The sequence below is a fragment of the Camelina sativa genome, chromosome 13, assembly GCF_000633955.1.
Source record: "Camelina sativa cultivar DH55 chromosome 13, Cs, whole genome shotgun sequence".
NCBI lineage: Eukaryota > Viridiplantae > Streptophyta > Magnoliopsida > Brassicales > Brassicaceae > Camelina > Camelina sativa.
Window position 1 is genome coordinate 18,389,001 of NC_025697.1, and position 14,968 is coordinate 18,403,968.

At 32.8% G+C, this 14,968-nt stretch overlaps 2 protein-coding genes across 2 annotated transcripts; one reads left to right on the forward strand and one right to left on the reverse strand.

The window, feature by feature from the left end:
• Nucleotides 1-2,268, forward strand: LOC104737060 (GTP-binding protein BRASSINAZOLE INSENSITIVE PALE GREEN 2, chloroplastic-like). The gene is made up of 3 exons (XM_010457154.2): nucleotides 1-1,283; nucleotides 1,385-1,552; nucleotides 1,775-2,268. The coding sequence occupies exons 1-3, from the start codon at nucleotides 54-56 to the stop codon at nucleotides 2,180-2,182; spliced, it is 1,806 nt and encodes a 601-aa protein (XP_010455456.1). The 5' UTR covers nucleotides 1-53; the 3' UTR covers nucleotides 2,183-2,268.
• On the reverse strand, nucleotides 2,351-3,769 carry LOC104737061 (uncharacterized protein At5g39865-like). The gene has a single exon (XM_010457155.2). It carries the CDS (start codon nucleotides 3,601-3,603, stop codon nucleotides 2,575-2,577), a length of 1,029 nt encoding a protein of 342 aa, XP_010455457.1. The 5' UTR covers nucleotides 3,604-3,769; the 3' UTR covers nucleotides 2,351-2,574.

The window sequence follows — 14,968 nt, forward strand, 5'->3', positions numbered from 1 at the left end:
AAATTTCATTTTCCTACTCGTCTCTTCGTCGTCGTCGTCACCGTCAGAGTGAAATGCTTTCTAAAGCAGCGAGAGAGCTTTCGTCAACAAAGCTTAAACCTTTATTCGCTCTTCCTCTCTCCTCCTTCAAATCCTCCATACGAAGCAACACAACAAACCCATCTCCTTCATTTCTCAATCACCCTCACTTCACCACTACATCAAAATCCCCATTTCTTCGTTTCTACTCTTCTTCTTCTAATGTGCTTCCGCTAAACAGAGATGGGAATTACAATGACACCACTTCAATCACCATCTCCGTATGCCCAGGCTGTGGAGTTCATATGCAAAACTCAAACCCAAAACATCCAGGTTTCTTCATTAAACCATCAACAGAGAAACAGAGGAACGATTTGAACCTTCGTGATCTTGTACCAATCTCTCAAGAACCTGAATTTATAGATTCAATCAAACGAGGGTTTATCATTGAACCAAACAACAGTTCTTCTGGCTTAAACCCTAAAGACGAAGAAACAGAACAAGAACCATCAGATGTTAGACCATTGGTGTGTGCTAGATGTCATTCACTTAGGCATTACGGGAGAGTGAAAGATCCAACAGTTGAGAATCTACTTCCTGATTTTGATTTTGATCATACTGTTGGTAGGAGACTAGGTTCAGCTTCTGGTGCTAGAACTGTTGTGTTGATGGTTGTTGATGCTTCTGATTTCGATGGTTCTTTCCCAAAGAGAGTAGCTAAGCTTGTTTCGAGAACTATTGATGAGAACAATACGGCTTGGAAAGAAGGGAGATCAGGAAATGTACCTAGAGTTGTTGTTGTAGTGACTAAGATTGATTTGTTACCTAGTTCGTTGTCTCCTACTAGGTTTGAGCATTGGGTTAGACAAAGAGCTCGTGAAGGTGGGTTAAGTAAGATTACTAAGTTGCATTTCGTTAGTCCTGTTAAGAATTGGGGAGTTAAAGATTTGGTTGAAGATGTTGCGGCTATGGCTGGGAAGAGAGGACATGTTTGGGCTGTTGGATCGCAGAACGCAGGGAAAAGTACGCTTATTAACGCTGTTGGGAAGGTGGTTGGTGGGAAAGTTTGGCATTTGACTGAGGCTCCTGTGCCAGGAACTACTTTGGGGATCATGAGGATTGAAGGTGTATTGCCTTTTGAGGCTAAGTTGTTTGATACTCCGGGGTTGTTGAATCCGCATCAGATCACTACTAGGCTTACTAGAGAGGAGCAGAAACTTGTTCATATCAGTAAGGAACTTAAACCAAGGACTTACAGGATCAAGGTCTGGTTTTATAGATTGAATGTGTTGTTGGCTTTTTGGATACATGTAACCAAATGTGAGATTGTAAATTGGAGTTTTTTTTTCTTTTTCTTTGTTTGCAGGAAGGTTATACAGTGCACATTGGTGGACTGATGAGACTTGACGTTGATGAATCATCTGTTGATTCGTTATATGTAACAGTTTGGGCGTCTCCTTATGTTCCACTTCACATGGGGAAGAAAGAGAACGCTTACAAAACACTTGAGGACCATTTCGGTTGTCGATTGCAGGTAACAGCTCTGGCTTTTTTTCAGTTGTAGATGATATTTTTGTATTGAACACCATTGAGATTACAACGCTGTGATATGAAAAAAACATAACATGAAGACCATTTCGGTTGTAGATAATTATCAAATTGTAACTAACTTGAACTAGTTAGGATCAACGCTTGATTTGAACAGTACCCTTGATACAAGTCTTAACCTTTTTGAACATTTTGATTCTTGATGAAGCCACCAATTGGAGAGAAGCGTGTTGAAGAGTTGGGAAAATGGGTTAGAAAGGAATTCAGAGTGAGTGGAAGCAGTTGGGACACAAGTTCAGTAGATATTGCTGTTTCAGGTCTCGGTTGGTTTGCGATAGGACTCAAAGGAGAAGCGATTTTAGGTGTATGGACTCACGAGGGGATTGATGTCTTCTGCCGTGACTCATTGCTCCCGCAAAGATCACACACTTTTGAAGACTCTGGTTTCACTGTCTCCAAGATTGTTGCCAAAGCTGATAGAAATTATAACCAAATCCACAAAGAGGAAGCGCAGAAGAAACGAAAACCCAACAAGTCTTCTTCTTCGGATTCTGTTTCCGACAGAGAACATTGCCGCGAGGCGTCACAGCCTTCAGATACAATACCAACAATGTAACTCTTCTTATAAGCTAATTATCTTTTTCTTGGTTTGTTGAAATTACTCGTTCTATGAAATTCACCAAGATTGATGTTTCTTTTTCCTTCTAAGCTTTATTTCATTCATAGAAAAGGTTCATTACATCGACCAGAACCAGGGTTGTATCTGAACACTAGAGTTGAACCTATTGTGATCGTATATAGCAACCAATCTCAAACTGAACAAGTTTGAAGAAGAAGATGACATTGTAGAACATAAAGAAGAAGAAGAAGATGACATTGTAGAACATAAGAGGATTTGTATTGAATTATACATAATGGATCATCAAACAAACATAGATAGGTTTGGTCTATTTCACCCCATAAGCTTAAGAGAGACACAAATAGAAAAAGAGTGAAAAATCAGAACTCTCAGCTGCAAATAGGACATGGAACAAGACCGTTCTCGTTACACTCATTACATCTCACAACCACAGCAGCACTACCCCATCCTTTCACCATCTTACAGCTTCCATTACACCTAAAACACGGCAAGAAAAACAAACCGCCGCACCCATCACAAGCGCCGCTCTCGCATCCTCCTGCTTTCTTTTTCGGAATCCCACTGATCAGCTCTCCGAAAGAACCTTCCTCAACTAGTCTCAACACTTCCTCTGCTCCACCAATGTACCTTCCCTTCACGAAAACCCTAGGCGGCAATGCAGTAGCAGCTCCATCATTCCCAACTCTCTTCGCCATTAGACTCACAAGCTCTTCTTTAAAACCTCTATCCATAGACACATCTCTCTCACAAACCACAACACCTAAACTCTCCACGGCGCTTCTCACAGCGTTACACGCCTCAAACGTCTGACGAACACCGCGCAACGACGTCGTGTATATCACCACACGGTTCTCTCCTCCCGGAGGACAAATCCTCTCAAATCTCTCCGCCGATTTCAGATCCTTCAACGGTTTCGTAGCGTTTCTCCGATCCGAATCATCTCTGTTCGGATCTAACGGTTTCAAAACGTCGTCGTTCAAGTTTTTTCTAGGGTTTCTCCGATTAGGTTCAGAGTTCTCTTTGTTCTCTCCGCCGAAGACTTTATACTTAACCGGAGTCTTCGGAAGAGGAGTGAATCGGAAACTCTCGCCGTCGAGACCAGACATTAGTGCCCATGAGTTAATAACCTCCGGTTCAGACTTGATTACCCTTGGCTCAGACCACAATGACGACTTAGATTTAGTACCGATCTTGAATTTCTCCGGCGGTGTCATAGGCATGTCGGATGAGAATGCGGCGGAGGAAGGAGGAGGAGAAGAAGGAGGAGGATCGAGAGTTAGAAGACCGTAAGTGGTGGAGGTGAGTTTGACGATGTGGTGGCCAAAGCCGGAGCTTCCACCGCCGATTTGAGGGAAGTCTTCGTCGTGATTAAGGAGGTTCGAGGAGACGCAACCCATTATCACCGGAGATTTGTGTTTTTTTTTTCTTCTTCTCGAATTTAACGCCGGAAACTTCCTTTATTTTTTTGTGAGATTCAAAAATGAGTTTTTTGAAAATTTTTGAGAGGAACGGTCGAGTAAGTGAGATTAAAGACAAAAGCTCTAAAAGTGGGAAAAATGTGACTTTTGCTTTGGCTCTGAGGAAAAAAATCAACATATTTATTTATTTTTGTGATTGTTTTTGAAGTAAAGTTAAAGATGTGATTGTTTGAAGAAGATGTAAAGGTTTAAACTATTTGTTTTTTACTTTAAAAATTTGAATATAGTTTTTTCTTATATATATATATATATTACGTTTTTTTTTTTAAGTACATATATGAAACTAACTTTATAAACTGTAAAAATTTACATTGTCCAGCTAATGATCTTAAGAGCAAATGTTTATTTTTTCATATATATATATATATATATATACATTATATTGCGTTTTTTTTTTGGATCAAATGAAATCTTACTATAATAATTGAGAAGTACAAATATGAAACTAACTTTATAAACTTTTAAAAATTAAATTTTAATGCTATTGATTTTAAGAGCAAATGATTCATTTTTCAGTAATGGTAAAAAAATAATTTTAATATCAAACTAATAATTTTTTTAAATAATTATTAATTTCCAAAATATATATTCTCTCTCTATGGACGAGAAAATTAATATTTAATTTTAAAAAATTGTAAACCAAATAGAATTTTAAAAAGTAAGATATAATTATATCTAAGTATCTAAATTATTGTTTTAATAACCTATATTTGGAAGATTTTATTAAGATTTTAAATTATGATTCTCTTATCATCTTTCTTTTATTTCATTTAAAAATTGTTTTGAATTATCATATAATTGATATGATAAATAAATATGTAGTTTTTTTTCTGCATATGTTGTGATTTGAATTCTTATAAACAAATATATATTACTCAATCTATGAAGAAAAATGTGTGTTTTAATGTTCCACATCGCGGGTTGGTAAAACTAAATTTATGTGGTTGATAAATTAATAAATTTTAATTGCTCACAATTAGAATACAATAATTAATATTTTTAATTATTTCACAAAATAATGATGCAAATACAACAAACAATATTAAATGGTAATATACATCAAACAAATTAAAATACTATAATATTTTAAAATAATTAGTATTTAAAAAGATATATGTAGATTTACCAAACAATCGTAATTTTAAAAGTAAATACTTTCTCAAACAAAATTAATTTTTAAAACAAATATAACAATAAATTTTATTATTATATCATAATTTTTGGAGCAAATGTTGATTCGTGCTTTATAGCATGGGATATCTCCTAGTTATAAGATTAAAAGTTAAAACAATTATAGGTATGATGGTTTAAAAATGTCTTGAGAGGTATATAAGTGTTTTCAATTGTTTTACAGTTGATTATTTATGATATATAGTGATGAAAGTTTTTTATAGACACATTTTTTGTTGTTGTTGTTAAAGCCATTAAAAAACAAGTTCAAATTGTTTCTTTTAAAACCTTTATATACAGATTTGTTTTCTTTCCAGAGGATCAAACTCAAGTTTGAAGTTATAAATTAAAAGTAAAAACGGTTATAAATAGGATGATATAAAAATGTCTTGAGAGGTATATAAGTGTTTTCAATTGTTTTACAGTTGATTATCTATGATATATAGTGATGAAAGTTTTTTTTTTTAAATGCGTCTATTAAAGCCATTAAAAAACAAGTTCAAATTGTTTCTTTTAAAACCTTTCTATACAGATTTGTTTTCTTAGTTGTGCTATAATGCAAGCGGTTATTTGTTTGTGAGAAATTAAAGAGATGACTTTTGTTCTTAACCGCAAGATGATGATAATTCTGAAAGGTTGACTAGCAAATTATAGTTTCATCAATTTCGCTATTGGTTGATTGAGATTTTGAGATTACATAATCTATATCTATTTTAACATTTTTATTCTAATTTGGATCTATCATCCCTTCTAATAAGTGGGTACATAATAATCTAATATCTAGAGGTTTTGACTGGTTAATTGTCAATATGAATGATTGATTCACTTGTAGTTGCCATGATATGTTTGGACTGTTAGGTCAGTTATCAACTACATTATTTTTATTGTATATTGCATTTTCCATTATTGTTTTTTGGCATTTGCTAATTAATAATTATTCTAATAATGACTTAAATCTCAAATTTATAGCATTTGTTTGGTTTCATCAAAGGAAATACATGCAATTCTATATAGTTTTCAACTAACAGTAGTATTCTCTTTAGGCTTACCAAATGTATCTACAACGATATTATTCTGAAACTCATGGAAAGCATGTTGTCATTAAATCATGTAATAAAGTCAACAAAATAGAGAACATTGCTCTCCTTAAATCAAATGCAGTGCAATTACGGTTGAAAGAACACATGAGATTTTGAAGAAATGTTTTGGATATATGTTCTTTCGGCAGCGATGTGGCAAATCAATAAAATGTTTGTAATATTATAATGTAAAGTTAAGTTAAAGATGTTGACTGTTGAGTGACTGGAGTGGAAGATGTCTTTCATTTTGTTGTTAAACCTTCTTTAATTTTTTCTTTTGTTTGTTATCACGTTATTAAATTAATTAAAAGAACATGAACATTCCGATTAATAATATTAAAATATTTATAATTTATTAAAACCATAATAATAATAAAAACATTACAAAGTTCAAAATATTATTTAACCAACTGAGATGACTAAACTTCTTAAAATGTCCTTAAAGGGGAGGTATTGGTTTAGGATTTAGAAAAAATTTTAATGACTTTAAAAGTTAGGTAAAATATGTTGTTATTCAATCAAGACTTTTAAAAACTCTTTAAAAATTTGGTGTTATTGGTTGTGGATTTGTAAAAAGTTATCTAAAATCTTGATAAATCTAGTGTTATTGGATTAAGAGTTTTATAAAGTCATTAAAAGTTTTATGTTATTCAAGTAAAACAAAAGAATCTTGGATTGTTAATGCATTCAAATTTTATGTTATTGGTTTAGGATTTTCTATCATTTCCTTCATAACAAAAGTCATGAAAACTCTTTCATCAAATAGAAAGATTTTACAAGATTAGAAAAAAAAATCATCAAGATTTTAAAAAACTTCCTAAACAATCTCTTAGAATCCTTCATTTTTAACTTTCAATTTTCTATGATTCTAACAATCAGCAAGAACATAAAGTCATTAAATTTTTTTCTAAATCCTAAACCAATACCTCCCCCTAAGTTTTCATTTGTGTAAATGATGTAAGCAAAAGAAAATTTCCACAAATTTTAATTAAAACATTAATGATATATATTTTTTTTTAATTTTCTCTAAGATCCTAAAGAGGAAATAAATAAAATAATTTAATGGGCATTTTTCAAACTTGGACATGAACCCTAACACATTCACGTTTTAGGCTCTAAACTATAAATGGGGAAAATATTTATTGATAATAATAGATGATTTTTTTTTTTTAAATTGTGATTATCTTCATTCCCCTTTTATCAGTTTATGAATTCTTACATTTTTTATAAATCCACTTTCATTGGTTTATGAGTTTCGACATTCTAGGGGATGTTATTAGATTCTATTTTATAAAGATTTTTGAAGAGTTCAACAAAATCATTAAAAGTGAATAAGTGAATGATTCTTAAAGGTGGCTAGTGAATTTTGTTGATTAGTTTTCTAAAATCTTGTAAAGTAATCCAAACAATCTTTGTATTTTTTTAAAGAAAGTGTCTACAATCATGAACCAATAACATAATAATTGAATTCGTTAAATTCTTTTGTTTTGATTGAATAACACAAAACTTTTAATGACTTTATAAAAGTCTGAATCCAATAACCCAACTTTGTTAAGATTTTAAATGACTTTTTACAAATCACAAACTAATAACACTAAACTTTAACATAGTTTAACAAAATCTTGATATAATAACAACAGATTCTACATAACATTTAAAATCTTTAAAACTCTATTCAAATCTCAAACCAATAACCCCTACTAAATAAAGTTTACTGTTGAATGTTGATTGTTTCATGATTTTTAAGTTTCTATATTACTGAAAAGTTTAAAAATAGGATTAAACATATTTCCAAAAAATAGAAAATAAATGGGCTAAAATATGTACTTTCACATACAATAGTTATTTTAGCCAATTTGTCTAATCACGAAGATATGCGATATGTTTGGGTTTGTATCTAATCTACTTACCGTGCAAAAAACTATGGGAAAATTAGAAATAAAGGATCAATAAAAAAAAAATTGCCCATCTACACATATTTTTGAAAATGATCATTTTTACCTAAAATACCCATAGAAATTGAAAAACCCAAATTTAACAAGTTTTAAAATGTGAAATATAGGAAAATAAGTAGATATACAATAATAGAGGTAATATAATTTTTTACAAAAAAAAAATTGTATAAGTTGTTTTTTTTATGGATAAAATTTGATATAAAAAATTTAGAATACGTCATGGATCAAAATAATAATAATAACCTCATGGGGCTACTAGTGGTTGGATAATTCGGAATCATCATGGATCACCTCTCTCCTGGGGCTCGTCGGACTTAGGCTATGCAGGATCGTCTCTGGAAGCAGATACAAAAGCCCTACTTGTCGGTTTACAACAATCATGGATTTGAGGTTATACCAATATCATGTTCGAAGGGGACTGCTTAACTCTCATTCACATTGTAAATGGTGTAAAGAAGAACAGGTTTCTAATCAACTTACTCCATGATATACACTACTGGAATTCAAATTTTGTTTCAATTTCGTTCTTATTCACAAGGAGAGAATGTAACACTGCAGCTCATGTTTTAGCAAAATTTGGCTGTCATAATAGTAGTTTTTACTCCGACTCTGTAACTTTGCCGACATGGCGTAGAGATACTCTTTGTAATGCCAGTTTTTTTAAAAATAAAGTATTCTTTTGTGGAAAAAAAAATTAGAAAACGTTTTCTGCTGTTCTGAAAATTTAAGATGATGTGTTCTAACATTTTGTACATGTTATACTAACTTCAGGAATAGTTTATGCTCTAAATAGTTTAGGGGCCCAAAATTCTGAATTCTACAAAATTCAGAATTTGTATTCTACGGTTTACTCTATGTTCTAAACGGTTTAGTATAATCTTTCTACGGTTTACTCTATGCTCTAAAATCGTTAGAATATGTTTTATTTCTTTTTACTCTATCTCTGAGAAAATTAGTTGACATTTACTACCAAAAAGTAGATTGTATACTCTGAAAATTTTAGCGATTGCTAAATATAGAAAGTGAATATTTAGAATAGGAAACTCAATATTTATCTAATAATTAGGTAAGATCGTAATTATTTGTTAAGATTGTGTTCTACGAAATTTAGAAATAGTTTTCTAACGATTTTAGAAATTTTTAAAACAACCTTAATCGTTTAGTGCACTAGCTTATGGTGTGTAAAACTCTTTTCTCCCTTTTCTTTTCACCATTTTCGAGCCATGGCAATGCACATCTATGTTAAGAGTGGTGTGTGGAGATTGTTTGATAATCATGAGTGGAGATTTATTATTGATGAAGAAAATCGTGGAAGATTACTAACTTTGGAATCGAGTACAACACATGAAGAATTGAAGATTATAGTTTCAGAAGCCTATGGAATAGAGCCTAGTATGGTTGATATGGAGCTAAGTTTTTTACCCACAGATCTCATTGCTGATTGTCCTCCTGTCGTTATGATGAATAATAGTCAGGTCACAAATTTTCTTTCATACTATAAAAAGAAGAAAACAATAAATTTGTGTGTGACAATCAAAGGTGGTGTTGAGGATGTTGGGAGCAGAGTCAAACTGGATTTGAATAAAGAACCAGGGGTTTCAAGTGATGACGATGGTAGACCGAATGGAAACCTAGCTTTATTTGTGGGTACTGATGTTGCCAAACAGAATGATGTTTTAGGGAAAAAAACATCCGACGAGAACGCCGGTTATGGTGTTGGAACATCGATCAAAGGTGTGAGCATAAGGAAGGGTCAATATTTCAAAAGCAAAGAAGTGTTACAAGCAACAATGGAATTGTATGCGATGATGTACAACTGTGACTACAAGGTTACAAAATTCTGGTGTACTCGCTGCATAGAGGAAATTTGCAAATGGAGTCTTCTTGCTGAGTGTTTAAATGGATTTACGTGTTTCAAGATCAACAAGTTTGTGGGTCTCCATACTTGTGCTCCTTCAAAGAAGAAGAAATTTTGTAGGACACCTTCATCTAAAACAATTGGACATCTCATTATGCAGAATTATGAGGGTGTATTGGAAGGGCCTAAACCGAATGATATCTTTAATATTATTCGTACAGAGTATGGTTGTGATTTAACATACTCTCAAGCATGGGAGTCTCGCGAGTACGCAGTGAACGAAGTTAGAGGAATTCTTGAGAAGAGTTATTGTAAAATACCAAAATACTTGTACATGATACCAGAAGCGAATCCGGGTACGTTTACAAATTATGAAGTTGATTGCGACAATAGATTCAAATATCTGTTTATGTCTTTTGGTCAGTCAATAAGAGGATTTTACAAGGGAATGAGGAAAGTTATTGTGGTTGATGGAACATTTCTGAAGAACAAATACAAAGAAGTTCTGCTAGTTGCTACAACTGTAGATGGTAACTCTAATTTGTATCCAATAGCATTTGGAATTGCTGATTCTGAGAATGATTATTCATGGGGGTGGTTTTTTGAGCAACTAAACGTTGTTATTGGAGATGATAAAGATTTATCTTTCATATTATATATGCATGTCCTGTGGGAAGGTTGTTAAAGGGTTGGGACCAGGGTTCGAGGAACGCCTGGCGCACCAATAACCTACTCATGGATTTGAATGAATAGTTACTGTCCACGGTGAGGGGTTAGGATCGATGCCCTGCAAGGCCAGCTTGGGGACCGTTGGGGCGGCTAGTGGGGGGCTAGCAAGGTCCACGAACAGTCCGTTGGGGCAGCTAGCGGGGGCTAGTGGGGTCCACGGGACGGGTTGTTACAAACCTCCTCTCCTTGGAGAGAAGATTATAATGCCGATCTTCCTAGAGCTTCAGGTTCAGAACAAATCTTGCAAATTAGTACTTGAGATAGTTTAGGAAGCAACTGAAACAGGTAGGCTCCGGTAATATTCACTCCATATAGATAGGGTCATAATGCCAGTCCTCTTCAATCTTTGGCAGTCATAGGTAGTGATCATAAATGTTTATAATGGCAAGGTTCTCAAATAAACTTTGTAAGAACATATCATCAATGATTGATTATGTTCCAATTGGAGTCTTCGGATAATTGATTCCATGGATCATGCACAAGGGTATGCTACAGAAATACAAAGGAAGATTTGGAACATATCTCGATTTATGAAGTACAAAACTTAGGACACGGGGTTTTGTCAAGATCTTGCACAACTCCGATGTCAAAACAGAGCTCTTGTCCAACTGCGACCAAGCAAACTGCTTGATGAGGGGAGCTGGATCCGAGGAGCAGAGAGGTGATGGATTGACTTCGAGGGGAGGGACTTTTGAGATCTCAGATTTGGCAATGAATGGTTGGAAATACGTGAGAATCAAATAACCGAGAGAAACCACCCAAAAGATACGAAGAGGGGGGGGGAGAGGGGAAGAGGATGAAACTGAAGCATGACCGGATTAGCTGAGTGGAGACTTAATGAACCTTCAATGTGTTTATCGCAGAAACAGAAAAAGAGCAAGCTTAGGTAGCAAAGGAGAACACGAGACAAAGATGCAGCTTCCCAACTGTGTCGATCGAATTCAACGCCATCGGAAGAAAGAATCTCCGAGATCGTGCCAGAAAAAGAGCGGTTGGGGTGAATCCCCCCCTAAGTATTACATAACGAGTGAAAACTTTTCATCTACTAATCTGAAATCAACTATCAAAACTGCGGTTATAAGATTAGTTTAGTTAGTATCAAAACTGCATAAACCACAAAATTTGTTTAGTTAGTACGATTAGTTCAATTTGCTTGATGCCTCTCATTTGGATATGTATATTCATAAATTCCAACTTGAATTCCCGTACTACGAAAAACAACAAAATTTTTAAGTGTCTCGGCACTATGATCACTGAATGTTTTTATTAGATAGCACGGTCTTGTCTTCTTAATTTCATATTTGATTAGATTTTTTTATTAATCGAGAATCAACACATTAATTATTAACTTTTTCGTCTTTAAACCTAGTGAGATAGTGATGCAAGCAAAGCCTAAACCCACTTAAAGCCACTTCAGTCCATTAGTGATGATATACATACAAGCCCATAAGTGATTAATACACAATACTGTTTAGTGTCCTTAAATTAGAAATTAAAGTTTTTGGAAAAGAATAGTTTATGCAGAAAACAACAACAATTATTGATAGGCGCAGAGAGTAGGACAATGCCCTATTGGCTCAGGCCTTATTCAGGTCCCATTATGTGGTCAATGTTAATGACTTTATTGCCCTGAGATTATAGGTGTACTCTAATCGTACTAATTAAACAAATGTCAGTAATAATTGAACAACTAATATCAATATACTTAAAAATTATTTATTGTTCACTTTATGAAATTTATAGACATGGGCATGGCCGACAAAAAAAAAAAAAACTCACATGGGCATGGTCTCATCATGCACTCTAGCCTCCATCCTCTATCCTCTAATGCTAAATCTAAATCCCACCTACTAATTCCTCCTAATAGGTAATAAGTGACAAAAAAATATTCCTCTATATGAAAACAATGTTCGAATTGATTAGTACTAGTACATATTAATTATCTAAACTCTATGTAACTTTAAATCCTTAACGATGTTCATCTTGATTCTATGTATGGACTATATATATTAAGCCTGGTTTAGACGAATCATGTTGATCACCTCATCCATGAGCATAAACATTACCAAATATGGACAGCATAATTTTAGTTTATTGTAAGGTTTTTCTATTTTACATTAAGAACTTGAAAGAGGTACATCATTAATAGAAAAAAATAAAATCATTACAAAAGATGGAAGTTCATGAATTAGAATCTTATCGGTAAATTAAATAATTCTTAAGAGCGTTATCAAAAACCATTACCAAATGTGTCTAAACGTTCACTGCCAATAATTTTTAGACATGGAGGTTTTGACTAGTCCAAGCAAAAACTCACTCACTCATGATACTCTTTTCTCGATGCTATATAAAAGGTTAAAATAAAAATCAAAGAATCTCAATTTCAAAGTTGTATTTTGGCTAAAAACATTATTTTGTAGTCTTCGAGGTCTTGTCGTCCTTCATTTGGACGCCTCGTTTTTATTATCGTCGTATTCGTATCGTATCTATCATGTATGCATGAGGATTTTTGTTGTTGAGTTTTACATCCGTAATTTGTAGGTTTAGTAAGCATAAATAACCACTCTTTAAACCCCTAACTAAATCCAAATTAGAAGTTGGTAGTAGAACCTTAGATAATGATTTCTGATAGTGATATGAATAAGGTGAATTGTATTATCCATGATCATGAATAAAGTACATTTTGGTGTGTAATTCTTTGTTGCAACTTTTGGCTTGTTTTTTCCTCTAGAAAACCCACACAATTTTGGTAATTAATGGTTATAACCTGATTCTAAACAATTTGAGTTTAATAGATATCTACCAAAATTACGATTTATAATCGCTCTCAAAAATCTCTTAAATTTATGTATATCCGGACATATATTTTTTATATTTCTATTTAACATAATTTATCAAACATATATTTTTTTTGGTCATTATACGAATGAATGTATCTGTAAGTTTTTCCTAATGGAAGTTAATAATAATAACATAGTTTATGTTTTTACTTCCATAAAATTTATTAGTTTGGTTAAATAACATATCAATAAATCTTATTATAGTCACTATAATAAGATTTCTTATCCAAGAAAACAACAGTTCTTGTAGACTACATTCTCTAGCCACCCAAGTTGTATAATATCTTTCAACTTCTCAATTTACAAAGAAGAAACGTAGTCACTGGATTCTTTTAGACAAGTGACGCCAATGAAGAGAGCAAATTACAACTACACACAAGAAGTTTAAAATATTAAATCGTGGGAACTTTGGATTCTTGGTACAACGAGGCATTAAAGTCTGTGGCTCTCTTCTTGAAATTGTTTACAATGTCATCTTGGACCGTCAAAATCTTTCATTTACTATATTACTACATTAATGGTTTTATTTAATAATCCCATGTAACATCTGTGCAAGTGCACTTGCCAATTAATATATCAACGTAACGTTACCCAAAAGCTGCAACCATTTCTGATGCCTCCCTTGTTTTGTTATATAATAATATCATCACAACATTTTAGTCTATTACTTAATTTAATTAATTTTGTTTTTATCATAATCATCATTAGTTCATCAACAGCTGTTTTTATTTCTACTTTTTGTTCAGTGGAGAATGTGTAACTGTTGCTTTATTTTGGACGTACGCGAAACTGTTTTGTATGTAAGAGATACAAATCAAGTGGAGATATGTACACACAAATCAAGCAAGGGAGTTGAAAGAGATAATCCCTTTTGATTAAACTTAAACTAAACGTTTAAGATGGTATTAACTTTTTAAATGTTATTAAGAATTCATTATTACATTACATTACAGCTATTTGAAAAAAGAACAATAAAACTTATCAAGAAATTGATTTTTGTTTTTTGCCTAGATATAAACATTTGGGACACGAGGTTTTTTTATTTATTACACAAATCTTTAGACTTTATATTATTATCATTCAATGTATTAATTATTGTTACTATATCTTTATTAATAGGTAAATTAATATTAACCAAATAAATATATATATATATATATATGAATAAACTCATTATTTATTATTTTCGTCGTGTATACTATATATATACACACACACATTCATGTTAACTTCCTCAGTCTCGTAGTTACTTTACTTACATGAGCACATGAGCTTCAACTTCACTTAGCTGAGTAGTTACATAAGTTTTTTTCTTTCTCTCTGGTTCGTCAGTTTTAGAAAACGTTAACTTAAGATGGCTAAGAAGAACGGAACGTCATGGTTCACGGCCGTGAAAAAGATTCTCTGGTCACCATCAAAAGACTCAGATCACAAGAAGACTCACAAGAAAGATACTGATTACAAGGTCTTAATTTCAACTCTCTGCTGTTTTTAACTACCACTTGGAAACTTGTCTACTAATCCGAGGTTTTTAACGCAATAGTTTCGTTTTCTATTTTATTTTATTGTGCTAATATGCAGAAAAATGAAAAGAAAGGATGGATATTTAGAAAGACCAAACTCGAAACTTCAAATTCTGTAGTAGAAGACACT

Excerpts from the sequence above, each read along its gene's own strand:
- LOC104737061 (XM_010457155.2), bottom strand. The coding sequence starts at position 3,603 with ATGGGTTGCGTCTCCTCGAACCTCCTTAATCACGACGAAGACTTCCCT.
- LOC104737060 (XM_010457154.2), top strand. The coding sequence starts at position 54 with ATGCTTTCTAAAGCAGCGAGAGAGCTTTCGTCAACAAAGCTTAAACCT. Across the intron at positions 1,284-1,384 it reads CAAGGACTTACAGGATCAAG|GAAGGTTATACAGTGCACAT; the intron begins GTCTGGTTTTAT and ends CTTTGTTTGCAG. Across the intron at positions 1,553-1,774 it reads ATTTCGGTTGTCGATTGCAG|CCACCAATTGGAGAGAAGCG; the intron begins GTAACAGCTCTG and ends TTCTTGATGAAG.